General features: G+C 47.6%; 1 protein-coding gene across 4 annotated transcripts in view; it reads left to right on the forward strand.

Annotated features, from left to right (window-relative positions):
* Nucleotides 1–3,559: 3,559 nt before the first annotated feature.
* NFAT5 (nuclear factor of activated T cells 5) overlaps nt 3,560–24,673 on the forward strand; it is a 54,522-nt gene continuing 33,408 nt past the window's right edge. For 3 of the 4 annotated variants that reach the window (XM_063410560.1, XM_063410559.1, XM_063410561.1), the window contains exons 1-2: nt 3,560–3,712; nt 21,696–21,821. In XM_063410560.1, coding sequence (XP_063266630.1) covers nt 3,640–3,712; nt 21,696–21,821 — 199 coding nt within the window. In that variant the 5' untranslated portion in view covers nt 3,560–3,639. Of the gene's footprint in view, nt 3,713–21,689; nt 21,822–24,673 lie in introns of those variants that run through there. The other variant, XM_063410562.1, reaches the window with a different exon arrangement.

Consider the following 24,673-nt stretch of genomic DNA (forward strand, 5'->3'; position numbering starts at 1 on the left):
CCCTCACCGTGTTGTCTCTCCTCCAGGGACACCACTAACAGAAATTACTATAAAGCAGGTTTCCTGCCAGCCTCGGCAGCTCTAATGAGTCAGGAAGTCGTAAGTAATCTGGGAATAGGGGAACTGTTGACAGAGCCTAATTATTTTCTGACAGTCTTTCTAACACCGTTAGAAAATAAAACACCTACGTAGGCTCCGGAATCGCAGACGGGGTTAGTGATATTCTGCAGGCACCTGCAAATTTGTCCCCACGATCCCGGCTTAGGCTCCTTCCCCCTCACACCTGCCGCTCTCTGGCTGCTTCTGCAGGCAGAGGAACTTTATAATAAAGAGAGAAAATACCTCAATGACACAGAACTGCTGCAGCCTGCTCCCATGGCTTTTCCATGTTCTGGGGCCCACAAGAGGAGTTTTATGGCTCTGACTGGATCCTGGGAAGCCTTGTACATGTGCTTTGTTGACCTGCCTCTGTGTCATTATTTCCCCTAGTCCTGCTGCTCTGCTGCACCACGGACTGACTAATAATTTATTTAGTCCTTTATAATTCTAATTGTCCAGGACTGTTTGGTCCTCCCAAAACCCCGAATTATTCTTTCTCCAAATTTGGCCTTTGCCCATAGCCTCCCTGTCTTGAAATGCTGGGAGCACCAGGGCCTCTCTCCTCTCCAGCTGCTATCAGGGCAGTGCTTTGGAAGTTCCCCCAGGCTGGGTGAGCAGAGGTGGGGTTGCACAGCCAGGCTGCTCCTGCCTCACTCCACAGAGCACCAGGACTCCTTTTTCTTCTGCTTTGACCCCTGATTCTGTGTTGTTATTTGTGTTCTCCCTGCTCTGCCCTTCCCAGGACTCTGCAAAGCTCTTCACAGCTAAACACGCTCCAGCAGCTGTCGTGGAGCTGCTGCTGCTGGGCCAGCAGTGTCCGGGCTTTCAGTGCTGGCATTTCAGTGCCCAGCCATGAATGCCTGTGCTTCTCAAAGGCACCTTCTCTACCCTGAATTGCCTCATCCCTGAGCACTCTGTCCCTCAGAGTGCTCTCTCAGCCACTTCCCTTTCAGGACTAAGATCTGTTTTCCTTCCCCACCACAGCCCATCTGGTGGTGGCACCTTCTCCAAGAGCCTCTGTCTCCCTCATCACTCAGACAGGAGGTGAGTATAGCACAGTCTTACAGGCTTATTGTTTTCCCTGGATGCCTCCCAAACAATTCAGTTTTGTAGTGCCAGCACAGCAGTAGCTCTCCCTCATGGACAGACATTCTTCCCTCCTTGCAGGGCAGGGCAATCCCTCCCTGGCACAGGTGAATCCCCCTTTCCTTCTGAAGGAAGGTTTGACATTGCCAAAGGGAAGCCTTTCCCTTCAGCTCTCCCGAGTATGACTGCTCCAAGAGAGCTGGAACGGGATTTGGGAGTGCCAGGACAAGGGGGAATGGCTTCCCACTGCCAGAGGGCAGGGTTAGACAGGATATTGGGAAGGAATTCCTGGCTGTGAGGGTGGCCCTGGCCCAGGCTGCCCAGGGAAGCTGTGGTTGCCTCATCCCTGGACATTTTGCTAAGGGACTCAGTGATCACAGCAAATCCTTCTAGAAGATTTTTAACCAGGGAGGACACTGGTGCCTGACTTGAACAATGCATGGCTGAGCTGTGCTGAGCACCCTGAAACAGCAGCAAAACTGCAGCGTGCCATGGCACGAGTTTCCTCCCTAGTTAAAAGTTCCTGGGGACTGGGACAGCTGCATCCCAGCTGTCACTGCCCACGGAAGGGTCCTGGAGACTTCCACGGCACACCTGGGCAGGGTCTGGTCACAAGGTGTGATGCCTGATGGACAGGGATGAGATCCATGGATGTACTGGAGTCCTGTGCCCTCCTGCCACACCATGAATGAAGTCAGGTGGAGGAGACGAAAAGCCAGGACAGTTCCAGGAATCAAAGCAGCTTGTCTGGGATGAAAGGGAGACTGACTCCAAATGCCACCAACCCCGCACCGTGCAGCTGCCACTGCTCTGAGACACGGGCACCATGTGTGTCCCACCCTGACACCACGGGCACTGCCTGGCGCTCTGCGGGCAGGGGATGCAACAGAACAGGGTAACGTGGCAGAACAGTGCCGGTGCTCCAAGGACACAACTCAGTGGTGTCACAAGCATGGGACTGTGGCCGTGTGCTTGGTGACACCAGTGTGGCCATCCCACAGTGACCGACTGACCGGCGGGGCGTGGGGCTCAAGGGCTGCTCACTGGCTGTTGGGCTGCAGCGAGTGCATGGAGGATACTGAGTGTTTTTAGAGGGGGATTTCACTGGGATCTGGGAGCAGACTGGCAAGGAGTTGGCAGCAGGAGGGACAGGAGCCAACCTTTCAGTGTCCCAGGGAAACTGGACCCTGTGCGGCGCCGCAGGCACGCGGCAGCTGTTCACAGCTCCTTCCGCCTCCATTTTTCACAGCTTAAGCACTTGCCTGGCACCTCCATCCACTCACACACAACCTCTCGCTTTCCCATCCTTTCCCCACTTCCAAAGCAGATTTTGGACATTTTGGAAAAGCAATTGTAAGTCTGTGCGGGACACCCTTCCACACCTCCTCCCCCTTCTTACACCTTTCAGGGAAAGGGACTCCCAAACTCCCTCTCAGGAACTCAGTGCTCGTGTTCCCCCGACTCCCCACATGTGGGGCACTTGTTTCCTAAGGCAGCTGCCACCCGTGTCAATGATAACGCACTGTTGACACTGCTTTTGCATATTCACGGTATTTGGAAATAGCTATTTTTTTGGGCCCGTATCTGCCAGTGGGTTTGCCAGCTGTGCCTTGTGGGTTTCCATGGCAGAGCCCTAAGGGTGCACGGAGCTCTGGCAGCACCACAGCCAGCCCTGACCCCCGGGATGCCCTCACGACCCCCAGCACCGGGTGAGAAGGGCCGGGCACAGCCCCCCGAGGCACAGCCCCGCCCGCGGGAGCTGCGGGCAACCGGTGCTGCCGCCCTCAGCCCGGGCCTCCCCCGAGACCATCGCGGGGGCTCCCGCCAGGGTCTGTGGCGGCTGCCCTCACGCCGGGGTGCGCCCCACAAGAGCTCCCCTGAGGCCCCAGCCCGGTCTGTGCTGCCCTTGAAAGGCTCTCCCAGGTTCCCCGATCCCGGGGCTCTCCCGGTTCCCCTGATCCCGAGGGCTCTCCCAGGTTCCCCGATCCCGGGGCTCCCCTGAGGGTCTCTGCTCCCCTGGCTCCCCTCAGTGCGGGGCTCTCCCTGAGGGTCCATCGCCCCCCCCCCCCGTTCCAGACTCTTCCCCCGCACCCCCCCGCGTGCGCACGCGCGGCCGCTCCGCCCCCGCCGGTCCCGTCCTCCCTCACGCAGGCGCAGAGCGGCCGCGCCGCCGCCGTTCCCCGCCGGCCCCTCCCGTGCCCCGCGCAGGCGCAGCGGGCTCGGAGCGGCGTCGGGCGCGCTCCGCTGCACACCGGCCCTGCGAGCGCCGCCCGCTCCCGCAGCCCCGGCCCGACCGCCCGCCCGCCCCGCCGACCGCGGCCCCGCCGTGCGCACCGCGCGCTCCCCCGGCCCGTGTCTCCGCTCCGCGTGCGGCGGAGGCAGCCGCGCCCCCCCCCGGCCCGGCCCCCCCCTCCTCCCGCCGCCCCCTCGCCCCCGCCGGGCCGCGGAGCTGCGATGCCCTCGGACTTCATCTCTCTGCTCAGCGCCGACCTCGACCTCGAGTCCCCCAAGTCGCTCTACTCCAAGGGTGAGTGACCGTGGCGGGCTGCGGGGCGGGGGGCAGCGCCGGTACCGCCGGGCCCGCGCTCCGGGCCGCCCCGGGCCCCGCGGGCCATCGCCCGCCCGCTGCCCCCGCCCCGGGATGCGCGTCCGGAGGGGCCCCGGAGCCGCGCGGGGCCGCCCCGGCTCCCCCGGCCGCATTCCTGGCCCGGCCACGGCCGCCGCAAGAATGTGTCCCGACAGGTTCCGGCGGCGGGGCCGGCGGCGGGGGGCTGCGGCCCGCCCGGGGTCCCTCCCGGGGTCCCTCCCGGCTGTGCCCGGTGCGGGAGCGGACACGCTCCGGCCTGGAGCGGGAGCTAACGGGGAGCGCGGGCGGGTGGGGGTCCCCAGAGCTGCTCATTGAAGTCTCCCGGGAACGCGGTTCAGCGGAACAAGCAGGCTCGGATTTTTGGGGCGGGATGCCCTGGTTTGGGGTGAAAACAGGCGCAGAGCCCGGGAGGCGGAGGGTCGTGGCTGCCGGCGCCGGGAGCTCGGAGCATCTCCGGGCGTTATCCCGGGGTAAAGCATCATCGTCTGTGGGGAGTCGGACCAGGAAGGGGTGAAGTGGGTTTAAAAGTAAATGAAATTAACTTCTGTTTTTGTAATACCGAATTTGAGCTCTGACAAGTGCACGTGAACATGGGTAAGTTCATCAGGACAAGTGTTATGTACTACAGAGTTTTTAACTCATTTTTTCGTGTTTAAAAGACTTGAAATCCACTACTATTAATTTGTGATACTAGAAGTACCTGTTAGTAGTTTACCAGTAGTTTGTTGTACTGCTCACAATACAGCTGGGGAGGGGAGCAATTCTGGGGCCATATGACGAAATAAATGGAAAGTCTCTTTATTACCATGGAATGAAGGTTTTAAACCAGTTTAATGTTGTTACAGAAAAGATTTAATTTTTTTAGGACTTTAATATGGTCATTAACTTCCAAGTTGTGTGTTGGTAAGAGATGAAGTTATAAGAAATAAAAATACTTTAATGAATTAAAGTACATATTGAAAGTTCTCAAACTGCAGGGAGTAATTATCTCTCTCTTTAAAGTTATCACTGGTCGCTTGTAAGTTTTTTTTAGGATGTTACTAGAGGGACTCAAAGCTCTTTAGTTACCCAGCACAATGTTCCACTTGGTTTCAGTCCTAGTGCCGACAGTAGGAAGAGGGTTTTGGAACAGGGTAGTTCAATCATAAATATAGGTGGTAAACCCCATTGAAGTTAGGATTTATCCCACTGGAAATTTGGGAAGTGTGCATTGTTGGTTGGTAACACATTGAAAATAAAAATGTTCTGTGTAAGTCACAAAATTGCTCCAAGGACTTGTTCATTGAGCAGAACTTTTGAGCTGCCCAGTCTTACTGTGAGTTCCCTTTTATTTTTTTGTATTTAATGGAATGGTTGAGCGTTTCACGTTGGAAAAGAGTCTCAAACCTTTTAATCAAGAGTGTATTTTTCTTCCGGTGCGTGGATGTGGGTTCAGAGCTGGAAGAGGTCGAGGGAAGGATGTTGTGGTCACAGTGAGCTGCTTGATCCCAGCAAGATGCCACGACAGGAGTGCACAGCGCAGGGAAGGGTTATAGAGGTTAAAGCAAGTTCTGCTCTTCATATTTTGTCACAACAAAAGATCAAGGAGATGATAAGCTGAAATGCAATTTAAACTTTAGAACCAATGAATGTACTTCTTGAGGATGAGTAGTGAGGTGATTCTGGGTATGATTGTAGCTGGATCTAGGAAAAGGTTCTCTGATCAGAACACGCTCCAGCGTACTTTTTTTTTTCCTAGATAGATACAGATAAGTTTATCCTGTGGACAAGTGCTCTGGCTCAGGGTACAAGTACAGCTGATGAGATAAAGGGAAAGGTCTGAACACAGCGAGAGAACCACAAATATGCATTTATGATGAGGGTGTGTTAGTGCGGGGAGTTTCTTCTAACTGCTCTGCTTTTAGCAGCGCGGCCGCCCCGCGGGTGGAATCCAGCCCCAGGTTGAACTGGGGCCAGTGCTCTGCCCTCGGTCGCATTCCTGCGAGCGCCGGGTGCCTGCGGGTCCCGGCCCGGGGAGCCGTCGGGTCCCGGCCCGGGGAGCCATCCCATCCCATCCCATCCCATCCCGTCCCATCCCATCCCATCCCATCCCATCCCGTCCCATCCCATCCCATCCCATCCCATCGCTGACGGGTCCTGGGAGGAGCTCAGGTTGGGGTGCCTGCAGAATTACTGGGGTGTCCGACACAGGAAATTTGGTTTTTTGGAGTTAAAGTGGCAAAGTCTGCGCGCAGCAATAAAAGAATGCAGAATTACTTTTGGAAACCCAGTGACTAAAGATTGTAGTAGTGTGATTTTTTTTTTTTGCTGGTGTATTGTCTCTGGACAGGCTGAGTTACGTCATCAGCCTGTCCCCGCACCATGTGTTAGAAGTTTTGGCGTGCACCACCATCTCAGTTAAGAGTTTTGTTTTCATATTCTCGTAAAAAAAAGTTAAACAAAACTCTAAAAGCCCGCACAGTTCAGGTGAGTGTGAGTGGGTAACATGAACTCACCCCTCATGTGAGTCGATAATGTAAATTCTGCTCCGATAACTCATTCAAGCAATTTCTTTTCATTTATGTGTATCTGGGGAAATGGAATATTTTCTTTGGGTATCTAAATAATTCATGTTCCAGTTTTTGCCCCTGTAGGTGTGTTTCCACGAGCAGCTCCAGCCAGAATGAATTCCCACGTGCACAGTTCAGGCAATTGTGTGCTCCTCTTTTCCTTGTGGCTCTGCTCACGCCAACTCTGACGTGGCCACAGTGAGCTGGACTGGGAGCTGATCATGTTAAAATTAACTCAGCTTCTCCCTTATTCTTTCCCAAAGGAAAAGGGGAGGAGGAATGTTGATTTTTAATGGGGTGAGTGTCTTATGTTTGCTGTGGGTCTTCATGAATGGCTTGTGCTGACTCAAGGAAGGGACGTGTGGAAACTGGCCTTGGGGAAAGGTGGGACTAGTTCTTTCAGCAGCTTATATTTGCTTAAAATGATAGTGAAACTCAGCTTAACTTGCAGGCCTCCGCAGTAGGATCTCTAAATGTTTTATATGTTGGTTGTAGCTGTTAAAAGTAGTTAGTAGTTTGTAGTTAAAAGTGAAAGAAATGGGACGTGTGGATTCCAAGGCCTGTTGCTGGAGCTCATCCCATAGACCCTGAGGAGCTGACTCGTGTCGAAGACTAAACCCAGTCTTTTAATGTACAGTCAATATTAAATAATGTATAATCAGTCAAGAAATGCTTTGTAACCGTTGCAGACGGACGGCATCTCCTGCTAAGAAGTTAATAGAGATATAAAAAAATATGCATCACTTCATGCTGAAAATATTTAGGCTGTAGTATGTTTCTTTCCCATCTTTACATAACACACTGTCCTTTTTGGCATAAACCAACCCAAATGTGCATACAGATCAGTAATGTAGTAGAAAAATCACTGGAGCATAAAACCTAAAACCTCGAGGCTGGTTGTCCTGTGGTTGAATATCATCTGCAGCATTCAAATAGAGCAAAGTTGGCTCTTCATTGGCAACAGGCAGAGGTGAAAATGTGTAATTAAAGCAGTTCATCAGATGTCAGGTACCAAATCTGATTAAAGATGGGATTAATTTAGCTAATACATTCACTTTGAGTTGCCCAATAATGCACGTGTACTAATAAAATGGCATTTTTGCGCTGCAGCAAGTGCAGTTAGAAGTTTTTTTCATGTCCTGGATTTTGCTTTCCACAATGGAGTGACTGTAAAACTGAGAGACTTCTTGGAATTTGGTAGCAACAAGAAGAATGTTGGTAGTCTGATAAATAGCTCTTTTGCCCTAAAAATGTCATATAGCCAAAACTCAAACGTTCTTCATGCGTAAATGTGAACTGACTGTAATCCACTTGTGTTTGCTGGGAGTTGTGATACAAAACGTGGGGTTTGGTGTTTTTTCTTCTTCCCTACCAGAACTCTTTTCTTCCTGTGATCCCAGGGATAACTCTAGTAAGACAATGACTAAATTATCGAAGAGGGATGGAAAAGATGCTTTATAAAAGTAGCATAGAACTCTAGAACTAGTACTAGCAGGTTGTAGGAATAGAAATCAGACTTGGCTTCTTTTTGTAGCAATTTTTATCATTTCGTAGCTGGTAGAAGGTGCCACAGTGGATGAACTGTGCTGAGTGTTCCGGGAGGGATGGATCCCTACATCCACCTCCTGCAGCTCTTCCAGCTGCCCTCAGGACATTCTGACTTAAACAAAATGGATTCAACCGAAGTTCCTTAACTTGTGTGTCAGCCTCATAAATGTCCTTTCCTCCTTGGAATCTCTCTCCTTATTGGCTTTCAAAACAAAACTCTGGAATGCGTTGCTGCAGGATGATTGTGTGGTGCTGGTAGTAGGGGGAGCACTTTGAATTCGCAGCTTTCCAGGGTGTAATTTGAATATTCTGGTGGCAGAGCTGTCTGAACAGCCCCTTTTCCTCACCGTCTGTTCTCACCCGTGGACTGTGCTCTGAGTCGTGCCAGCACAATTGTTGTTTGTGTTCGGGAGATGAATGGGATTGGGAAACTGATCTATAATGGGGATATTGTGCTTCTGATCGGATTTTCTCACATTGTTCTGCTTCCTGGTCCCTTACTGTGCAGCTGCACAAGGAGTGCAGGAGAAGGTGGCTCTGGAGCACTCGGATCCGGTGGTGGAGGTGGGAACAGAAGAGCTAAAATTGCTGAACTGGCTCTGCCATGGAAAGAAATGCTCCTCGTGTTGTGCCTTCAGGAGCATTTGCTGTGGCTGTGCTTTTGTGTGAGACCTGGGCAGACAGGATTCCTGCTGGGGCTGCTTCCTGGGAACTGGTGTGGGAATCTGCTTCTGGAGCTGGGAGGGCTGGGCAGGACACCCCAAAGGCTCCCTGCCACAGGTGTTGGTGCAGGAGTGTGAGACTGCTCCTGCCTTGGGTTCCCCAGTGCTTCTCTGTTCGTACCCAAGTGTAAATCATGGAATGGTTGAGGCTGGAAAAGACCTTTAAGATCCCTAAGTGTCAGCCCAGCATCTCCATGTTCACCACTCTGTCCTCATGTGTCACATCCACACAGTGTTTGAACACTCCCAGGGATGGCGGCTCCACCAGTGCCCTGGGCAGCCCTTTCTGTGAAGAAATCTGTGGTTCTTTGGGTCTAGGACTAGTTGGATTCTTTTCAGTTTTACCTGTTTTGGATATTTTGTTGTTCTCTGAAAGTTGTAGTTTTTTCTGTTAGCGAATCTCCATACATTGCCCAATTCTTTTGTCCCTTGAGATGTCCAAGGCCGGGCTGGGTGAGGCTTGGAACAACCTGATCTATTGGAAGGTGTCCCTGCTCATGGGAGGGGTGGAGTGAGATGAACTTTAGGTCCCTTCCAACCCAAACCATTCCATTGTTCTGTGATTCTGTGCTGCAGGTTAGTGTTGTCACGAAGTAGAATTTTCTCGTCTTACATTTCTGAGGCTGTAGGTTAAGATTTTTCATTTTTTATGAAGAATTTGACCTTTATTTATAAATTTTCAACAGCACAGTTACCTTTCGGTATCTGTAACATAAAAATGATTGGCATCCTGGGGCCTTGATCTGACTTTTGCACAGGTACACAGGTTATGTAGTTTTATATCAAATGTATTTCATGGAATCATTTTGCTTGGAAAAGACCTCTAAGATTGAGTTCAGCTTTTGAGTGATCCCCACCTTGTTGACTGGAGCACTGAGGGCCGTATCCAATCAGTCCTTGAATACCTCCAGGGATAAAATGAAAGAGAAATCTTCATTTTATACAAAAAGACAATGGTCTGAACTAGTTTTGAAGTGTAGAAGTGTTGATGAATGCCAGCAGGAGTTGGGGAGAGGCCAAAGTGCAGGTGAAGAAAGGTGTGTGATCATGTCTGCAGTTGTCACGTGTGTTGTCTCGGTGGGTATGTGGAGAGTAAACTGAAGAGGCTCAACAGTCAGGCCAGGTTGTCATTAGCAATTGTTTTAGGAACTGACTGAAACAAACTCTCAGATCCAGCTTTGAACTGTGTAGTAATAGCAAGTGCTCGTGGACATGCAGTAAAATCTCCAGTAACTGCTGTTTGCAAAGCAGGCAGTGCTTCAGCAGTGTTTAAAATGTAAATGTCCAACTTCAGGTACATTATTTTACCATATTGTGTAGCTCTGAGGCATCTGTGGGGTGAATATCACTTAACCAGACTGAGCAATGTTGTCACTGTTTAATAAATACACTCTGTAATCATTCTCCATTCCCTTCCATCACTTGTTCCCTCAGTATTTGGAAAAGTCTTATGGTTGGTTTGTGAATAACTATATAAAGAATTTGGGGTCACCTTACAAAGTTTATGGAACTGATGTGATGTGCTGAGGAAACACAAGTGTTTGGTGCTAGCAGCAGGTTGGGTTGTGGTGGAGGTCAGGATGTTTGGCAGACAGAGGGAGGATGGACAGTGGTTCCAGCCAATGCCCAGAGAGGGTGAAGAAATGGAAGAGAGAGGTTTAAAGACAGTCCTAAAAAGTTTCCAAATGTTGGAGTTTTCATTCCTGTTCAGAAAAACTGATACCACCTCCAGTTGTTTCAGTCCCTCGTTGTTGGAGGCCTGATGTTTTTTGTGTGTGGATTCACTCAGCAGAAGAGTGGGTGAGTTTGGACAGGAGCACTGTGGGGCCATTGGGGAATAATCGGATGCAGAGCTCAGAGCTTCTGTTACCTGACAGTTTTGTGACTTTGCCTCAGGATCCTGTAGTGTGGAGATTGTAAATCCTCACTGTCTGAGGCACAATAGGAGCATCTAGACTTTAACTGAGTTCTCTTTTGACTCTTGATCTGTTTTTGGACTTGGAAAGAAATCCCACAGTCTGGTTGTATGTATGGTGAAGAAATACTTGTGTTTCATTTAAAGTTTACTCTGTTTTCCGTTTAGGAATGAGGAGGTCTCCTGCTAATATTTGTGTATATTTTGTTTCTTAAGTAGGAAAAGAGGCAGCTTTCCTTGGAATGTGAATCCCTATCAAAGCAGATTTACTGAGGAATTTATAATTACAGTTTCTAATAGTCTTGGTTTTACCTCACAAGTAAATGGTGCAGAGCCCAGGAATCTGATTTGGGTTAAAGTTTTGAGAACAGTCAGATGTTCTGGTGATGGGAGAGGATCCGGGTGACTCTTGTGGAAGCAGTACCAGCGTTCAGTCTCAGCCCTTGGGGCTGGCAGGGCCCTCTGGAGAGCATGGAGTCATGGAATGAGTGCTGGAGTGGGTGCCCAGCAGGGTCTGACTGTCCCCATGGAGGCTCCACAGCCATCCTGGGCACCCTGGGCCAGTGCTTGGCTATCTTCATGGATAAGGTAATTCAGATGGAGTTTAATGTGTTTTAATTGGTGCCTTTCCTCTTGTCCTGTCATGGGTACCACTGAGAGGAGCCTCTTGTTGCCTCCCATCAGGAATTTCCATACATGGATGGGATCCCCCTGAGCCTTGTCCATCTTTATTTCCCTGAGCAATCCCTTCCAGGGGCAGCAGCTGTCACAGGTTTACCTGACCATGTCCTCGTGTCCCGGATCAGTCGGTCCCTTGGAGGCTTTGGAGGTGTCAGACTCTCACCAGAGCTCTGTGTACCTGTGCCAGGAGTGCTCTGCTTTCAGCATCGTCTGTGCTTTGAAGAGCAGTGTCTATCAGACAGCTGAGGTAGCAGCAGAATGCAGAGCCGTGGTGGGGAGCACAAACACTTCCCAGTTTGGGTGATGATGAAAGAACATACCTTCTACTAGTGGGAGCAAGGGCAGGGAGGGTGGAGGCGCCTTGTGGGCTGCAGATGCTGAATGTCCTGTTGAGAGTTACTGGGCCAGCTCAGGTCTCAGGAGCACAGCCTGTACCTCCAGGTCCATAATGAAATACTGAACACAAGATGTGGCCACACTGTGCTGGAAGTCTGTCAGAATGCCTTTCATTCTTCACCTTACATGTTGTGGTACAGCCTCAAAAGAAAGAATCTCATATCTTTCGTTGCTGCTGTTGCTTTTCTTGCTCACAGCAAATGGTAAGAGATGACAAAAATAAAACCCCATCAGAAAAAATGGTGCAAACCTGTAAAAGGCTGAGAAATGTTGTTGTGGGACAACAATAAACTGTGGGTCGGGTGAATTCTGTGTGTCTCTGAATTTGGGTGGTGCATTGTACCTAAGGAACTGCCTGATTACCTCTATTTCTGGTGAACTTTGATTTTTGAAACAGCAGAGATGTTTTAAAGGGGTTGATAAATAGCTATTACTGATGTTCTTTGATCGCTTGGTATTTGGGTTTCTTTAAACTTTTCAAGGCCAGGTTGGACGGGGCTTGGAGCAGCCTGGGACAGTGGAAGGTGTCCAGCCCATGGCAAGGGCTGGAATGAGGTGAGCTTTAATCCAAGTTCAGGCAGTCTGGGATTCTGTGATTCCATGATTCTGTGTTCATGTACATGCTGCTGTCAGCCTGCCTGCTGCTCTGCCGTGTCCACAGTGGTATTTCAGGTGTATTTTTATGTTCTTTGGGTTTTGCCTGGTGTTTACAACAGTGCAGGATAGATGTCTCAGTAAGTCATTACTGGTCCGTTCCTTGAAGTGACAATTCCTAAATAATGTTGTTCTCTCATTCTGAGATGTGTAAAATTGGATGCAAACAAGATCCAGGATTTATACTGCCTGTCTACATTTGTAAAAGTCCTCTTTGAGCTGTGAATGGGGATGACTGAAACACAGCCAGGAAAGCTTTATTTGATATTTGGATGAATGCCATAAATAGAATTCAGCTAACACATGCCTTTGTCAGTTGTTGAAATTCAACTTTAAAAGGATTAATTTCTCAACTCTACTCTGCTGTGCAGAATCCTGAATATTGAGATTAGCAACTTTTCTGAAGGTTGGTGGGATATAGTGCAGGTGCTGGTTACGAGTTGCTTGCAAAATTACCTCTTTAATACTGCCATTTTTGGTAGGAAAAATTGTTCTTTAAAAAATAAAAGAAACAACTTTTAGCTTAAATTTTTATTTTTAAGTACAAGAAAGAATGATATTGTGGAAATGTTCAAGGCTGGGTTGGATGGGACTTGGAGCAGCCTGGACTAGTGGAAGATGTCCATGTCCATGTCCATGGCAGGAGGTTGGAATGAGATGGGCTTTAAGGCCACTTCCCACCCAAACCAGTCTGGGATTCTGTGATATTAGAGTTGTGATCAAATGTTAATGACTTTAATCATTAATAATACGTTACTGGTCATCTTTCTCTACAACAACAGCCTTTCAGAAAACTCCTCTCTCTCCTTCACCAACGCTCTATAATGTGCCTTTCAGGGAGTAGCAGCATTTGCAGGCAAGATTTGAATTTTAGTGCTCAGTGCTACGTCATCAACACAGAGCACTTGGATCCTGTGGGGATTCTTCACAGAGCAGCTGCAGCAACATCAGCTTTTTAATCCTGACGTTTTCCAGCACAGGCAGCACCGTGGCATCCCTTTCCCTCCACGTGAAGCCTGTTGGTTTAAGGTTTGCTGCTTTTGTCTGAAGCCAGGGGGAACTGGAAGGAAGATTTTCTGTTTGGCTGTGTAAAACATCCTTGTATACACTGCAGTTCCTTTGAAAAGCTGCCACTGTTGCTGTAGCAGCAATCTAGCCCTGCCAGGGCTGACAATAACAGGGGTGCTGGCGGGAAGAGCTGCTTCCAGTCTGTGCCTGCTCCACCATCACAGATACGCTGAGGGTGGTGTGGCAGATACAGGGAACTGCTCTGCACTGAATTTCCTCTGTCAGGACACTGTGGCAAATCTCTGGTGACAGAGCTGCATCTGACAGCTGTGTGAAATCCGTGGGCAGCTTCGGGCAATTAGGAAGAAGATGCTAATTAGTCTTTATGTATTTTAGGTTGTATACTCAATTTTTATTGAGTCCTTTCTTTAGTTGTTTTGAGACATACTCAAAAATATGAAATAAAAGCAATGTTTTAGTAAGTGTAGCCTGCTGGATTTGGCACTGAGGTGAGACAGATAGGACTGGGAGCCTTGTGAAGTTATGATCTTACTCAGCTTCAAATCTTGCAAAAATAGGAGTGATCAGACCAGTAACTGTAAAATGTTTTAGGGTGTCTGCATCAAGACTATTATGTAGTGTCTGTCCTCCTGCTCAGCCTCAGTGCCCATGGGCTGCTTCTTGCTCTCTGGCTTTTGCCATGCAGGTATGTAACACAATGTCACAAGTGTCACAGAATCCTGGGATGGTGGGTGGGAAGGAACCTTAAAGCTCATCCTGTTCCACCCCCTGCCATGGGCAGGGACACCTTCTGCTGTCCCAGATCCAAGTCTGTCCAGCCTGGCCTTGGACACTTTCAAGGATGGGGCAGCCACAGCTTCTCTGGGCAGCCTGTGCCAGGGAAGGATTCCTTCTCAATATCCTCTCAAAATCTGTATTCCTGTGGTTTAGTGGGATTTGGTAGTGCTGTGTTAACAGTTGGTCTCAGTGTTCTTAAACGTCTTTTCCAACCTTAGTGATTCTGTGATTCTTTGAACAGTTGCTGTATTTTATCTATTCTGTGTATGCTCAAGCAGAGTCCTTCCTTTTTGCTCTGTGTGAAACCTTAAGCTGTTTTCAGGACTGTTTGTCTTTTTTTTCCCTGCTGCCAAGCTTGTGATGTTAAATCAGTGAAGTTGCAAAGATGTTAGGAAATGCAGGAGTATGAGAGACATATGTAATATGTCCTAAATCCCTTTTTGACAGAAACAGAACAAAAGCTGATTTATTCTTTGTTGTGTGTTCTTTCCTTCTTCCAAATCTTTTTTTCTTGTAACTTTATAATATAAAAATATCTGCCGTCCTTTAAGCAGAGCTGCCATGGCCTGCAGTTGTCATGGGTGATTCTCACTTCTGCAAGTGAGAGTTGAATCTCCTAAGGAGTACTCAGAAAAACCAACCAACCAAACAAAAAAAAAAAAAAAAAAAGAGAAAGCCCAAACCTCAACAACTACAAACCCTTGGCACCGAAGTAGGAAGTGCTTTAGTGGTCACTGATCTGTCTGGGCTGTGCCTGTCTCAGTCTGTTTCTGTTCTGGTTTATGCACTGAGCTTTGTCTCTCTCCTAGTTTCCTTTCTCAGACTCTCAGAGCTTCCTCTGTTGAGCTTCTTACTGAATCCTTGTTATCCTTCTTTGGCCTCCATCCACGCTGTCCCTGTGCCCCGTCCCTGTGCCCTTCCCTGTCCCTGTGCCATTCCATGGGGACAGATTCCCTGTCATTCCATGTCAGGGTTATGGGTGTGCTGTCTCAAAGCAGCTGGAGGAGCAGCTCTGGCTGCTCACTCTCAGACTAAAGGCACTGAACTGTTGTATTTTCACTGCTGGAGTTACTCCAGGGGGTCCTGAGTTTCCTTCTCCCAGTTTAGTCTTGAGGAAGGGAGAGCAGTTATGTGGTGAGATGTGAACTCTCTACAGTGGGGTGGCCTGAGTTTTCTGAAATGTATCCTTAATTCTGGTAGGAATTCTGTTGGGGTGTTGGGAAGGAATTCCTCCCTGTGAGGATGGGCAGGCCCTGGCACAGGTTGCCCAGAAAAGCTGTGGCTGCCTCATCCTTGCAAGTGTCCCAGGCCAGGCTGGACAGGGCTTGGAGCAGCAGAAGGTGTCCTTGCCCATGGCTGGGGGTTTAATGAGATGTACATTAGGGTCTCTTCCCACCCAAACCATTCCAGGATTCTGTGATTCTGTGAATTCTCTGTGTTGTAATAACCAAACGTAGTCCATGCTGTTCTTGGGGTCTGCAGGAAAACCTGTTTATCTTGGGGTGAAGAGCTGGAGGGTTCCTCAGCTGGCTCTTACAGGCTCTTCCTGATGGCCAAAATAATCTGCTTCAAAGTCTTCCCACACCCAAGCTTCTGTGTACAGAAAAATCCCTGAGGACCATGTAATACGAATGTCTTTTAACAAAGTGAAGCTTTGATTAGATTTTGAATATTTAGAGCTCCCCCATTCCTTCATCATTCTCTAAAAACTCTCTGTGAACTAAGATATTTTGTGGAATCACTGGCCTCCAGTAAGCTCAATCACTAAGCTGTGGTTATCAGGGACACTGAAATTCTGAGTAGAACTGAACTTCAGGGTAAACAGATAAACCAACCACAAGGTCTTCTGGCAGAGGCCTGGAGTTTTTAGGCCTAGAGTAGATTCTGGTTTTAGAGTCCTTACCCACAAAAGTTTCTGAAATATGTTAAGTCAAATGTATTGTTTTATTAAAATGCAGCAGCCTTTGGGGTGAGGAGTGACAATCTGACATTTGGAATCTTGGTAATACAAGTTTAGCCCCAAACTGTCTTAGATTAGCATTGTAGGACCTTGATGTGTGTGCAGGTGCTCTGAAAGTGAGTTTGCATCCCTAGCGGGGGGTGAGGTGGAATATGGGCCCTGTTATTTTTCCTTTATAGTTTCTTTAATTTGTTGAGCACGTGTGCTCACTTCACTTTGCTGACTTCCCCTGTGTAGCAGAGGCTACTTGCTGCTTCATGATTTCTAATTGTTTTTTAATCTCAGTTCCATATAAACAAACTCTCTTGGCCTGTTTGCTTGCTTGTTTTTTTGATCAGCTTAGTGAACATCATTAGAAGAGATTTCTGCTCCAGTGCCGCCAGCTGATTAGAGGAGGACACCAAGGTTTTGTCTAATCTCTGGTGTGACTGTCATGTGCTGCAGCAAGGAAATGGCTTTGGAAGAAGCAGCCAAATCTGTGCGGGTATTAAACCATGTTCAGGAGACGAGTATCAGTGGGGATATGGGCAGCCATTCAGTGCAGGGAGCTTATTAAAAGACAAGGATTAACTTGGCTGCTGTTCATGAGGTCATGGAAGTGGTGAGGGATTTCCAGGATGTACCTTTCCTTAAGGATAAAAAATGTCAACATCAAGTGGAAAGTGCCCCATCTCTGCTACTGATGGTTCAGGTGGTTCTCATCTTCTCCCGTGTATTGATCTTGCTCTCTGTGTGATTTCCATGGAGCAGGAAACCTGTCCTTACCTGTTATTCCTGGGGAGGGGATGGAAGGGGTGCTGCTGGAGGAGCCCCTGGCGTTACAGGGGGTGAAGTCCCAGGAGCAGCTCACAGTGGGACAGACAGAGGTGAGCTGGGGCTGGGTTCCAGCAGCCTCCTCCAGGCTGGGCATGGGAACAGCCTGGGAGCGGTGGTGGGGTTGGAGCTGCAGCCAGGGCAGTACTTAGGGCCTCATTTCCCTGCAGAGCAAACGTCTCCAGCAGGTTTGTGACTTGGCTCCCAGCTGTGGGAGTTCCAGGTAACTCCAGTGGCTTGGCTTTGATATGGAATAGCAAAGCTTAGGGGTATCATTTCTGTATGTAAAGAAAATTCTATAATGTTTAAAGTGTTTGGAGGGCCTGGAAAGTGAGGATGTCTGCATTCCTCGTGGATAAGCTGCTGGTGTTTTAAACCTTGGAACTGGGTATTCTCTGCTCTTTTCCTTGTCTCTATGCTCCCGGAATCTCCAGGTGCTGAGTTATGGGCAGCAGCAATTTGGTCAGCTAACCAGAAGGATCTCAATTCGTGTCACAAAAGTTTGAGAGCAGAGAGGTTCTGTAACACCCTGAGCCAGTCCTAGCACAGCATGAGATAACAGGACACTAAATTTCCAGAAATCACAGTTTTTAGTGTGTGCAGCTGAAATGTCTGTGTAGGTACAACCAGGAAGTCTTGGAGGATTCATGGCCCAGAAGAAGGTGGTGCTGCATTTGACAGAATAGTGGATCCTTGTGTATTTGGTTTTCTGCTTTACAGCAAGCTTTTTCAATGAGGAGGGAGAGCACTCTCCACACTGGGAATACCTACTCTTTGGGAAAAGCAGGGCTTTGTATGGGACATGTCCAAGCTGCTGTGACTCCTCACAGAATCTTGGAGTTGTCTCAGCATTCCCACACAGGAGGCAGTTGTGTCGTGTTCTCTTTGGTCCTCTAAGCTTAACTGCTCTGTTCTAAGAATAAAGTTGAAATGGCACCACAGTGTGCTGGTGAGTGAGGAGCAGTGTGATGTTGCAGGTCACAAGGTGTGCTGTGTTTCTGGAAGGTGCCGTGGTGCTGTGAGGATGAGGATGGGCTGGGAATCCCTGTTTGCTGCTGGTGGGGATGGGACAAGGCCCAGCACTCAGCCTGCTGTAGGCCCAGGTCTAACTCAGCCTGCCTAGGCTGTGTGTAGAAATCCAAAATCCTTCCCAGAACAGGGCAGCTCTGTGTCTGCACTGAGGGGAGGTGAGTGGAACAGGAGGTGAGGGATCCTGTAGAATTTGGTTTGCCATCACGAACCACCAGCCTTCTGCCCTCCTACTGCAGCATCACCACACCAGTTTCACATGCTGTTTTTGTACCTACTCAGTGTTATTTTCCTAAGTATTTCCAAGGCCTCCTGTCTCCCCCTCAAAGACAGAGATCCTGTCACCAGCTGCTGAGGCTGATCCAGGCCCATGTTGACCCAAGGACATATTTTGTGTGGACTGGTGGTCATGTGTCCAGCCCTGCCACAGACACCTTTTGTGCAGTTGTTTTAACTTCTAATGACCCAATTCCAGAGAATCCTGGAGTGGCTTGGATTGAAAGGAACCTTAAAACTCATCCAGTGCCACCCCTGCCATGGCAGGGACACCTTCCACTGCCCCAGGCTGCTCCAAGCCCTGTCCAGCCTGGCCTTGGGCACTGCCAGGGGTCCAGGGGCAGCCACAGCTGCTCTGGGCACCTGTGCCAGGGCCTGCCCACCCTCACATGGAACAATTCCTTCCTAAATTTCTTGATGATTTTTTACTAATATATAAATTCAGAATGTTTTGTGCAGGTTCGAGTAGCACACAACAAAATCTTCTCTTTCCCATTTCCAAGGGGTGTGTTGTTGGATCCTGATCCTGCGTTTGGTGTGGTTCTGGTCCATGTAACCATGTGAAATAGAATTTTCTGGACTGTCAGTGCAACTGGCAGGAAGATCAAAGTTCCAAGCAGCTGATCTCAGACGAGAGATTATAAGGGCAGGATAATCGGATAAAGGGCAGTTGAAGAAATTTGACACTTAAAATACTTTTTGTAAATCTGCCTATCCTGGTGTGTCCTTGATTTTGGGAGGAGAATTTGTGAAGCTGGGCTTGTCTAGGCAAGATATTTTGGGGAAAGATAAGAGATTTGGAAGCTTACTGTAGATAATGTCTAATAACTGATTAACTTTATGCAGGTAAGGGTTTGTGTGGGGAAATGAGTGTGTGGGACTTGTGGCTAATCACTAGGGTTTATCTTGTTTGTGCATTATCTTGTTTATATTTCATAATAACACTAATCCTGAAACACACGTTCCTTGCTTCCTGTAGAGAGAGAGAAAATGTGTTTAAGCGTTGAGAATAAATGGAGCTACTTCCAGGAAAAAACCCCAGAAACTTGGGATCAACCAATTTATTCGAGAGGAATTTAAATCAGCAACAAATTACAAGACACTTAGTGCTGTCAGACAGCTTAAACTTCCTCATTGATTCAGCACTGGCTGCTGGAAGCAGGAATTCTGTCTACACATTTTTTTTCTTGCTAATTATGTAGAAATACGTAATGATGCTGAAATGCTATTTTTGCCTCCGAATGTAATACTGCATTTCTGCAGCAGCCTTTCCCTTTAGTGGGTGTTTTCTGCATGAATCAATGTAAAATTCTGGCAGGAGTTTTCATGTTCTCGGTGTTGGTGAGTGCACACACGTGTAGAGCGTGGTGATGGAGAGGAGCTGAGCAGTAGCTTCAGCTCCTGATGCAGAGTGAGGCATGGAGGGAGCTGTATCCTCTGGGGAAGAATTAGTTTCCTTGCAACAACTCTCATGTTTCTGGAATTTGTCAGTTTTTGCTTTAATGCTATTTATAGTTCAGCATATATAAACATTGGCCTGTGTTTAGGTGAAAACACAAAGTTTCATTTGAAGTCTGATGTGTGTGGAGTAGGGTTGTGGCAGCAAGAGTTCTTAAAGGTACCCAGGCACTTGGGATTCCTCTGGAAAGCTGAACTGCAGGTCACTGATGGTGTGTTAGGCTGTGAAGCTGTGTCTGAAAAGCCAGGAGAATTGTTTTCCTTCTGAAAGCTTGGATTTGACCATAAACTTCTGCCATGAGCTCAAAGATTCACAGAATGGTTTGGAAGGGATTGGAAAGCTGCACTTGTTCTCACTTTTGCTCCTGTTGTACTACAAGGAGCAGCTGCATTTGCTTTCCCTCAGAGATGAGTGCAGCAGTCTGTAGAGGCCCTTGTAAATGAGCATTTACACCAGCTGGCACTGGCACTACTACCTGTAGCAGGACAGGAGAATCACAGGGAGACAGTCAGGGCTGCTGCTGCTCAAAATGTTCAGTGTGGGGCTCCAAAATGGGGATTACAGCAGTGTGTGTCTGCAGGTAACTACACAACTCTTTATATTCTCTGTGTAAGTTGAATAGATACACACACTTCCATTCCCTTCTCCTCAAGAAATCCTCTGAGAGGAGTGAATTGGTATCATCATCTGTCATGACTCATAAAATATTCAGAGTTCACTACAAAAGCTCCTTCTCAACCCCCAAGTTATTGGGTAATTGCGAGCTTGTCTCTTTGGACTGGTTCTTGGGGATTTTTTTTGTTTAAGAAATTTGTTTCTGACTCTCTAATGTGGTGAAGGTTCTGTCAAGCCTTTTGCTTTAGAGAGTTGCTTATACCCAAGACTCCCACAGGATAATTTTTTTCTCAGGGAGCACATGATTTTTGCAGTAATCCACAAGCAGCACAATTGTAATCTTTGTGAATAATTCCAACAATATGATAAAGAGAGAGGGAAGGAAAAGCCAGCATTAGAATTGAAGCACATTCCCAAAGATCACAAGACCATTAGAGCAAATCTTTAATTTCATGCTTCATTGATAAAGACCAAGTTAGTTGAAATTGTGGTCTAAAATATGACATGCTGCCTCCATCCTGGAGCACCTGGTGTACACCAAAGGCTGCAGGTGTACAGGAGGCTGCAATGAGCTTGGGAGCTGCAAAAGGGAGAGGATGGAGCAGGCTCTTAGGAGGGAGCCTTCAGAGGTCTCCTGGGTAACTCACAGGGAGGAAGAGAGATCAAACCCACGAGATTTAATACAGCACAGGGAGGACATGGAGCTGTTGGAGCTGAGGCCGTCACTGAGTTGATCCAAGGGCTGGAGCCTTGGCTCTAGAGCCAGGCTGAGACAGCTGGAGCTGTTCACCTGGAGAAGAGAAGGTTCCAGGGGGATCTCTGAGCCCTTTCCAGGGCCTGAAGGGGCTCCAGGAGAGCTGGAGAGGGACTGGGGACATGGACCTTGAGGGACAGGACACGGGGAATGGCTCCCACTGCCAGAGGGCAGGGATGGATGGGATAATGGGAAGGAATTCCTGGCTCTGAGGGTGCTGAGGGTGCCTGGAAGTGGCCAAGGCCAGGCTTGGAGCAGCCTGGGCTAGCAGGTATCCGTGCCCATGGCAGGGGGTGGAACAGCATGGGCTTCAAGCTCCCTTTCAAATCTGTGATTCTAGCTCCATAGGATGTTGTTAGGATGATGGTGCTAAATTTGGCTTTTTTTCCTTAGGAAGTCAGTCGCACAGTTGGAATTCTGAAAACAGGTTTGTCTCAGATTCTCACGTGATGTGCTGCCCTCAGCCCTTCGTTCTGGATGAGAACAGTTTCTCTGGAAGTTCATGAATTATTTCTTTGTTTGAACAAGTTTGTGTCCTTTGTTTCGATTCAGAATGTGGATCTTAATGTTTGTTTGTGTTCTGAAATAAGTTTTTTCCATGCTGTTATTTCCAAGCACTTACTGTAACTTTTTCCAAAGGTTCTGAAAGGGTTGGGTTATAGTTCATATCTTTCAGGCAAAAACATTATTTCTTTTCTTGTGTAGGGCACGGGTGGCTTTTTGACCAAGTTCTTTTTGTTCCACAGAATCTGTCTATGACCTTCTCCCGAAGGAGCTGCAGTTACCACCTTCCAGAGAAACATCCATAGCATCCATGAGCCAAACAAGCGGTGGTGAGGCCGGCTCGCCGCCTCCAGCTGTAGTTGCTGCTGGTAAGGACTCTCCTTTATTCTGCTGTTTCCTTGAGGTTTGTAACGTTCTGGCCGACATGAACAGTGCTGGCAAAGTTCTGAGTGTAAAAAAGAGCTTGTGGAGAAGCAAGAGTTCATTCTAGGAGAGTGCAGATGGGATAATTCAGCTGGGCGATCAAAAGCGTCAGGTATTTTATGTTAATTGTTGCTGTGTTTCATACATGCATCTCCGTAAGAAATAAATTACCTGTCCCTCTATTCTGTTATGCCACACAGGCAATGAACTCCTAGAATGCACTCTGTCTTCCAAGGGAATAAATCCCTGTTTGGAACTAGGGCGGAATGCTGACTGACTCTAAGCCAGTGGATTCTAGTTAGGATAAAAATGGAATGGGAGATGACATTTTGGGCCACAAAGCTTTTACCAAAATGTGAGGAGGAAGAAAAGGTCATGTTTTCCATTGGGGCCTGAGGAAGTGTAGTATTTGAACTCCTTTCACACACATCTCTAGTGTGATGTGGTAAAAAATCCTCAAATACACGAGGATATAATGTTTATCAGCTGGAACTCTGTAAATGACCAGTGTAGCTATTTTTCTAATTGACAACATATAAAAGAGGCATGGCCTTTTAATCTGCATCCTTTTCTTATTCCCCGCTGTGTTCTAGACTTTAAAGACTCTCACTGATCTTCCTTAAACATAAAAAAGTGAGACCTAAGGGCAAAGCTCTGATTTAGGAGATTAGCCTCAGTGCTGGCTCGCTCCTGGAATTCTTGTCAGTAACTTGTATATGTTAGTACAGATCTGTGCAGTGGGGAAAAAAGATAATTTTGCCCACTCTAGATGCTTCTCCCTTCATTGGATAAGGGTATTTTTCATAATTTGATCCCCGTATTTCTTACAAGGTCATGTTCCACTTTCCTAATTGGCATTAAATTGTTGCTTGAGAAAAAAAAAATCTACAGGGTGAGGATACAGATAGCTGCCTCATTCCTTTTTCTCTCTCTCTGAGTTCATATGCACCAAATGTTTGTGTGAGGATGTTTCCCAGATTTGCACAGTCCAGGAATCCCCATCAGAACCTGAAGTGGTTGTAGGTTTGTCAGAGAAACTTTACAGCACTGCTCACCATTCATGTTTTGCCAGACCTCTCCTGAGAACCTGTGGATTTAACTGTGCACAGTGGAACTTGGCCATCGAAAGAATTTGATGCTTTTGTTATATTGAAAGGATTTGGTGTTTTTATATCACTTACTGAAAAAATAATTTGGGCATCTGTTTCTAAAATCAAGGTGCTTAATGATGGGTTTGGTTCCCAGACAGCAGCAACCAAATCTTGTAGAAACATGTATCCTAAAAACTGAGCAAAACCACCCCACAAACCCTGTTACACTCTAAATCCACAGACAGGCCTGAACTGCTAATTAATTCTGTACCTAACAGAAAATGCTTAAATTGAATGGAACTAAAAGTCTGTTGCCTCTAGGTATTTGGTGTTTGCCAACAGCCAGTCCAGATCCTTTAAAAAACCTGAGATGCATTCATTAGGGGTGTTTGGGTTAAACTGCAGCACAAGTTTCTGGAATGAAAAGCTTTAAAAATTAATGTTGAAGCTTCTTGTTAACACTGAAAGAAGACCTGATCATTCACCTATGGACACTTTTCAATGTTAGAGACCATAAAGAGTCACAAAGACTGAGCTGATACCAAGCTGAGAGCTGGGATTGTCCAATGTGGAGAAGAGAAGGGTCCAGGGTGACCTCAGAGCTCTTCCAGTGCCCAAAGGGGCTCCAGGAGACCTGGAGAGGGATTTAGGACAAGGGCCTGGAGTGACAGGTATTAAAAATTCTGTTTAAACTGCCCCACCCAACAAGACAAAACCCCGGAGGAGCAGAGACCCCTTTTATTTCCATTGCTGGTTTGACCGTGGCTCTGTCTGTGTTCTTCCTGTAGCTGTAGCCCCTTGGCAGAGAAAAGGGTGGATTACCATTTTCTTTAATTGGGATTTCTGCAGCGTCTTGGAGAAGCTGCCACCACACTTGCAGTCTGTTACCCTGCCTCGAGTAGTAACGAGAGGTCTGCCTGGGGTTTCTTCACAGGAGAACTGTCCTGGGTTTGTGCAAGCCAGGTGCTTGTACATACATACATTTTACACTGACATTTCAAAAGATTCAGATTTGCTCTCATTGGCATACATCAGATATTTAATAGCAGAGTGTAGGCAGATATTTGGGGAGCTGACACTGCACAGGAGCAGGGTAAGGAGGAAGGGCTGGCAGCCCCTTCTGTATCTGTCATTTTTCCCTTGTTTTGTGTAAGTCTTCCTTTTTTTTTCTTTTTTCTTTTTTTTTTTTCTTTTTTTTTTTTTGTCTGGTCTTAACTCGCCTTAAAACCTCCTTTTTTAGGAATGAGAGGGAAATGATAGCTCAGTCTGTGCAGGGCTGTAGGTAATCTCATTTACTCTTGTTTTTAAAAGGAAGGGCTTATTTGAACAGCTAGCCACACTATGTAGAATTCCCCTGCAGATCTGATTATTCTGGATAATGAGAGGATTCCGTGACAGGGATTGATCCAAAGCGCTCAGAGCTTTTTACTACTCCTCTAGTAGTTCACACAGCTTGTTCTCTGCCTCCTGAAACTCAGAGTAAGATAATATTTGGCTGAAATTCATCTTTGTCACCTTGCTGCGGGGTTTTGTCCCATATAAATCACATTGTAGGTTGGAAATTGTCCCATATAAATCAAATTGTAGGTTGCTGCAGTTAACTCCTGGTTTTTTTGGAGGAGCAGGATAGGCTGGTTTTAGCAGTGATGACCTCACAGGGACAGACTTCTAGTTCTTCTTCCATTTGGAAATTTGTTTCGTGATTT

This window comes from Prinia subflava, chromosome 13, assembly GCF_021018805.1.
Source record: "Prinia subflava isolate CZ2003 ecotype Zambia chromosome 13, Cam_Psub_1.2, whole genome shotgun sequence".
NCBI lineage: Eukaryota > Metazoa > Chordata > Aves > Passeriformes > Cisticolidae > Prinia > Prinia subflava.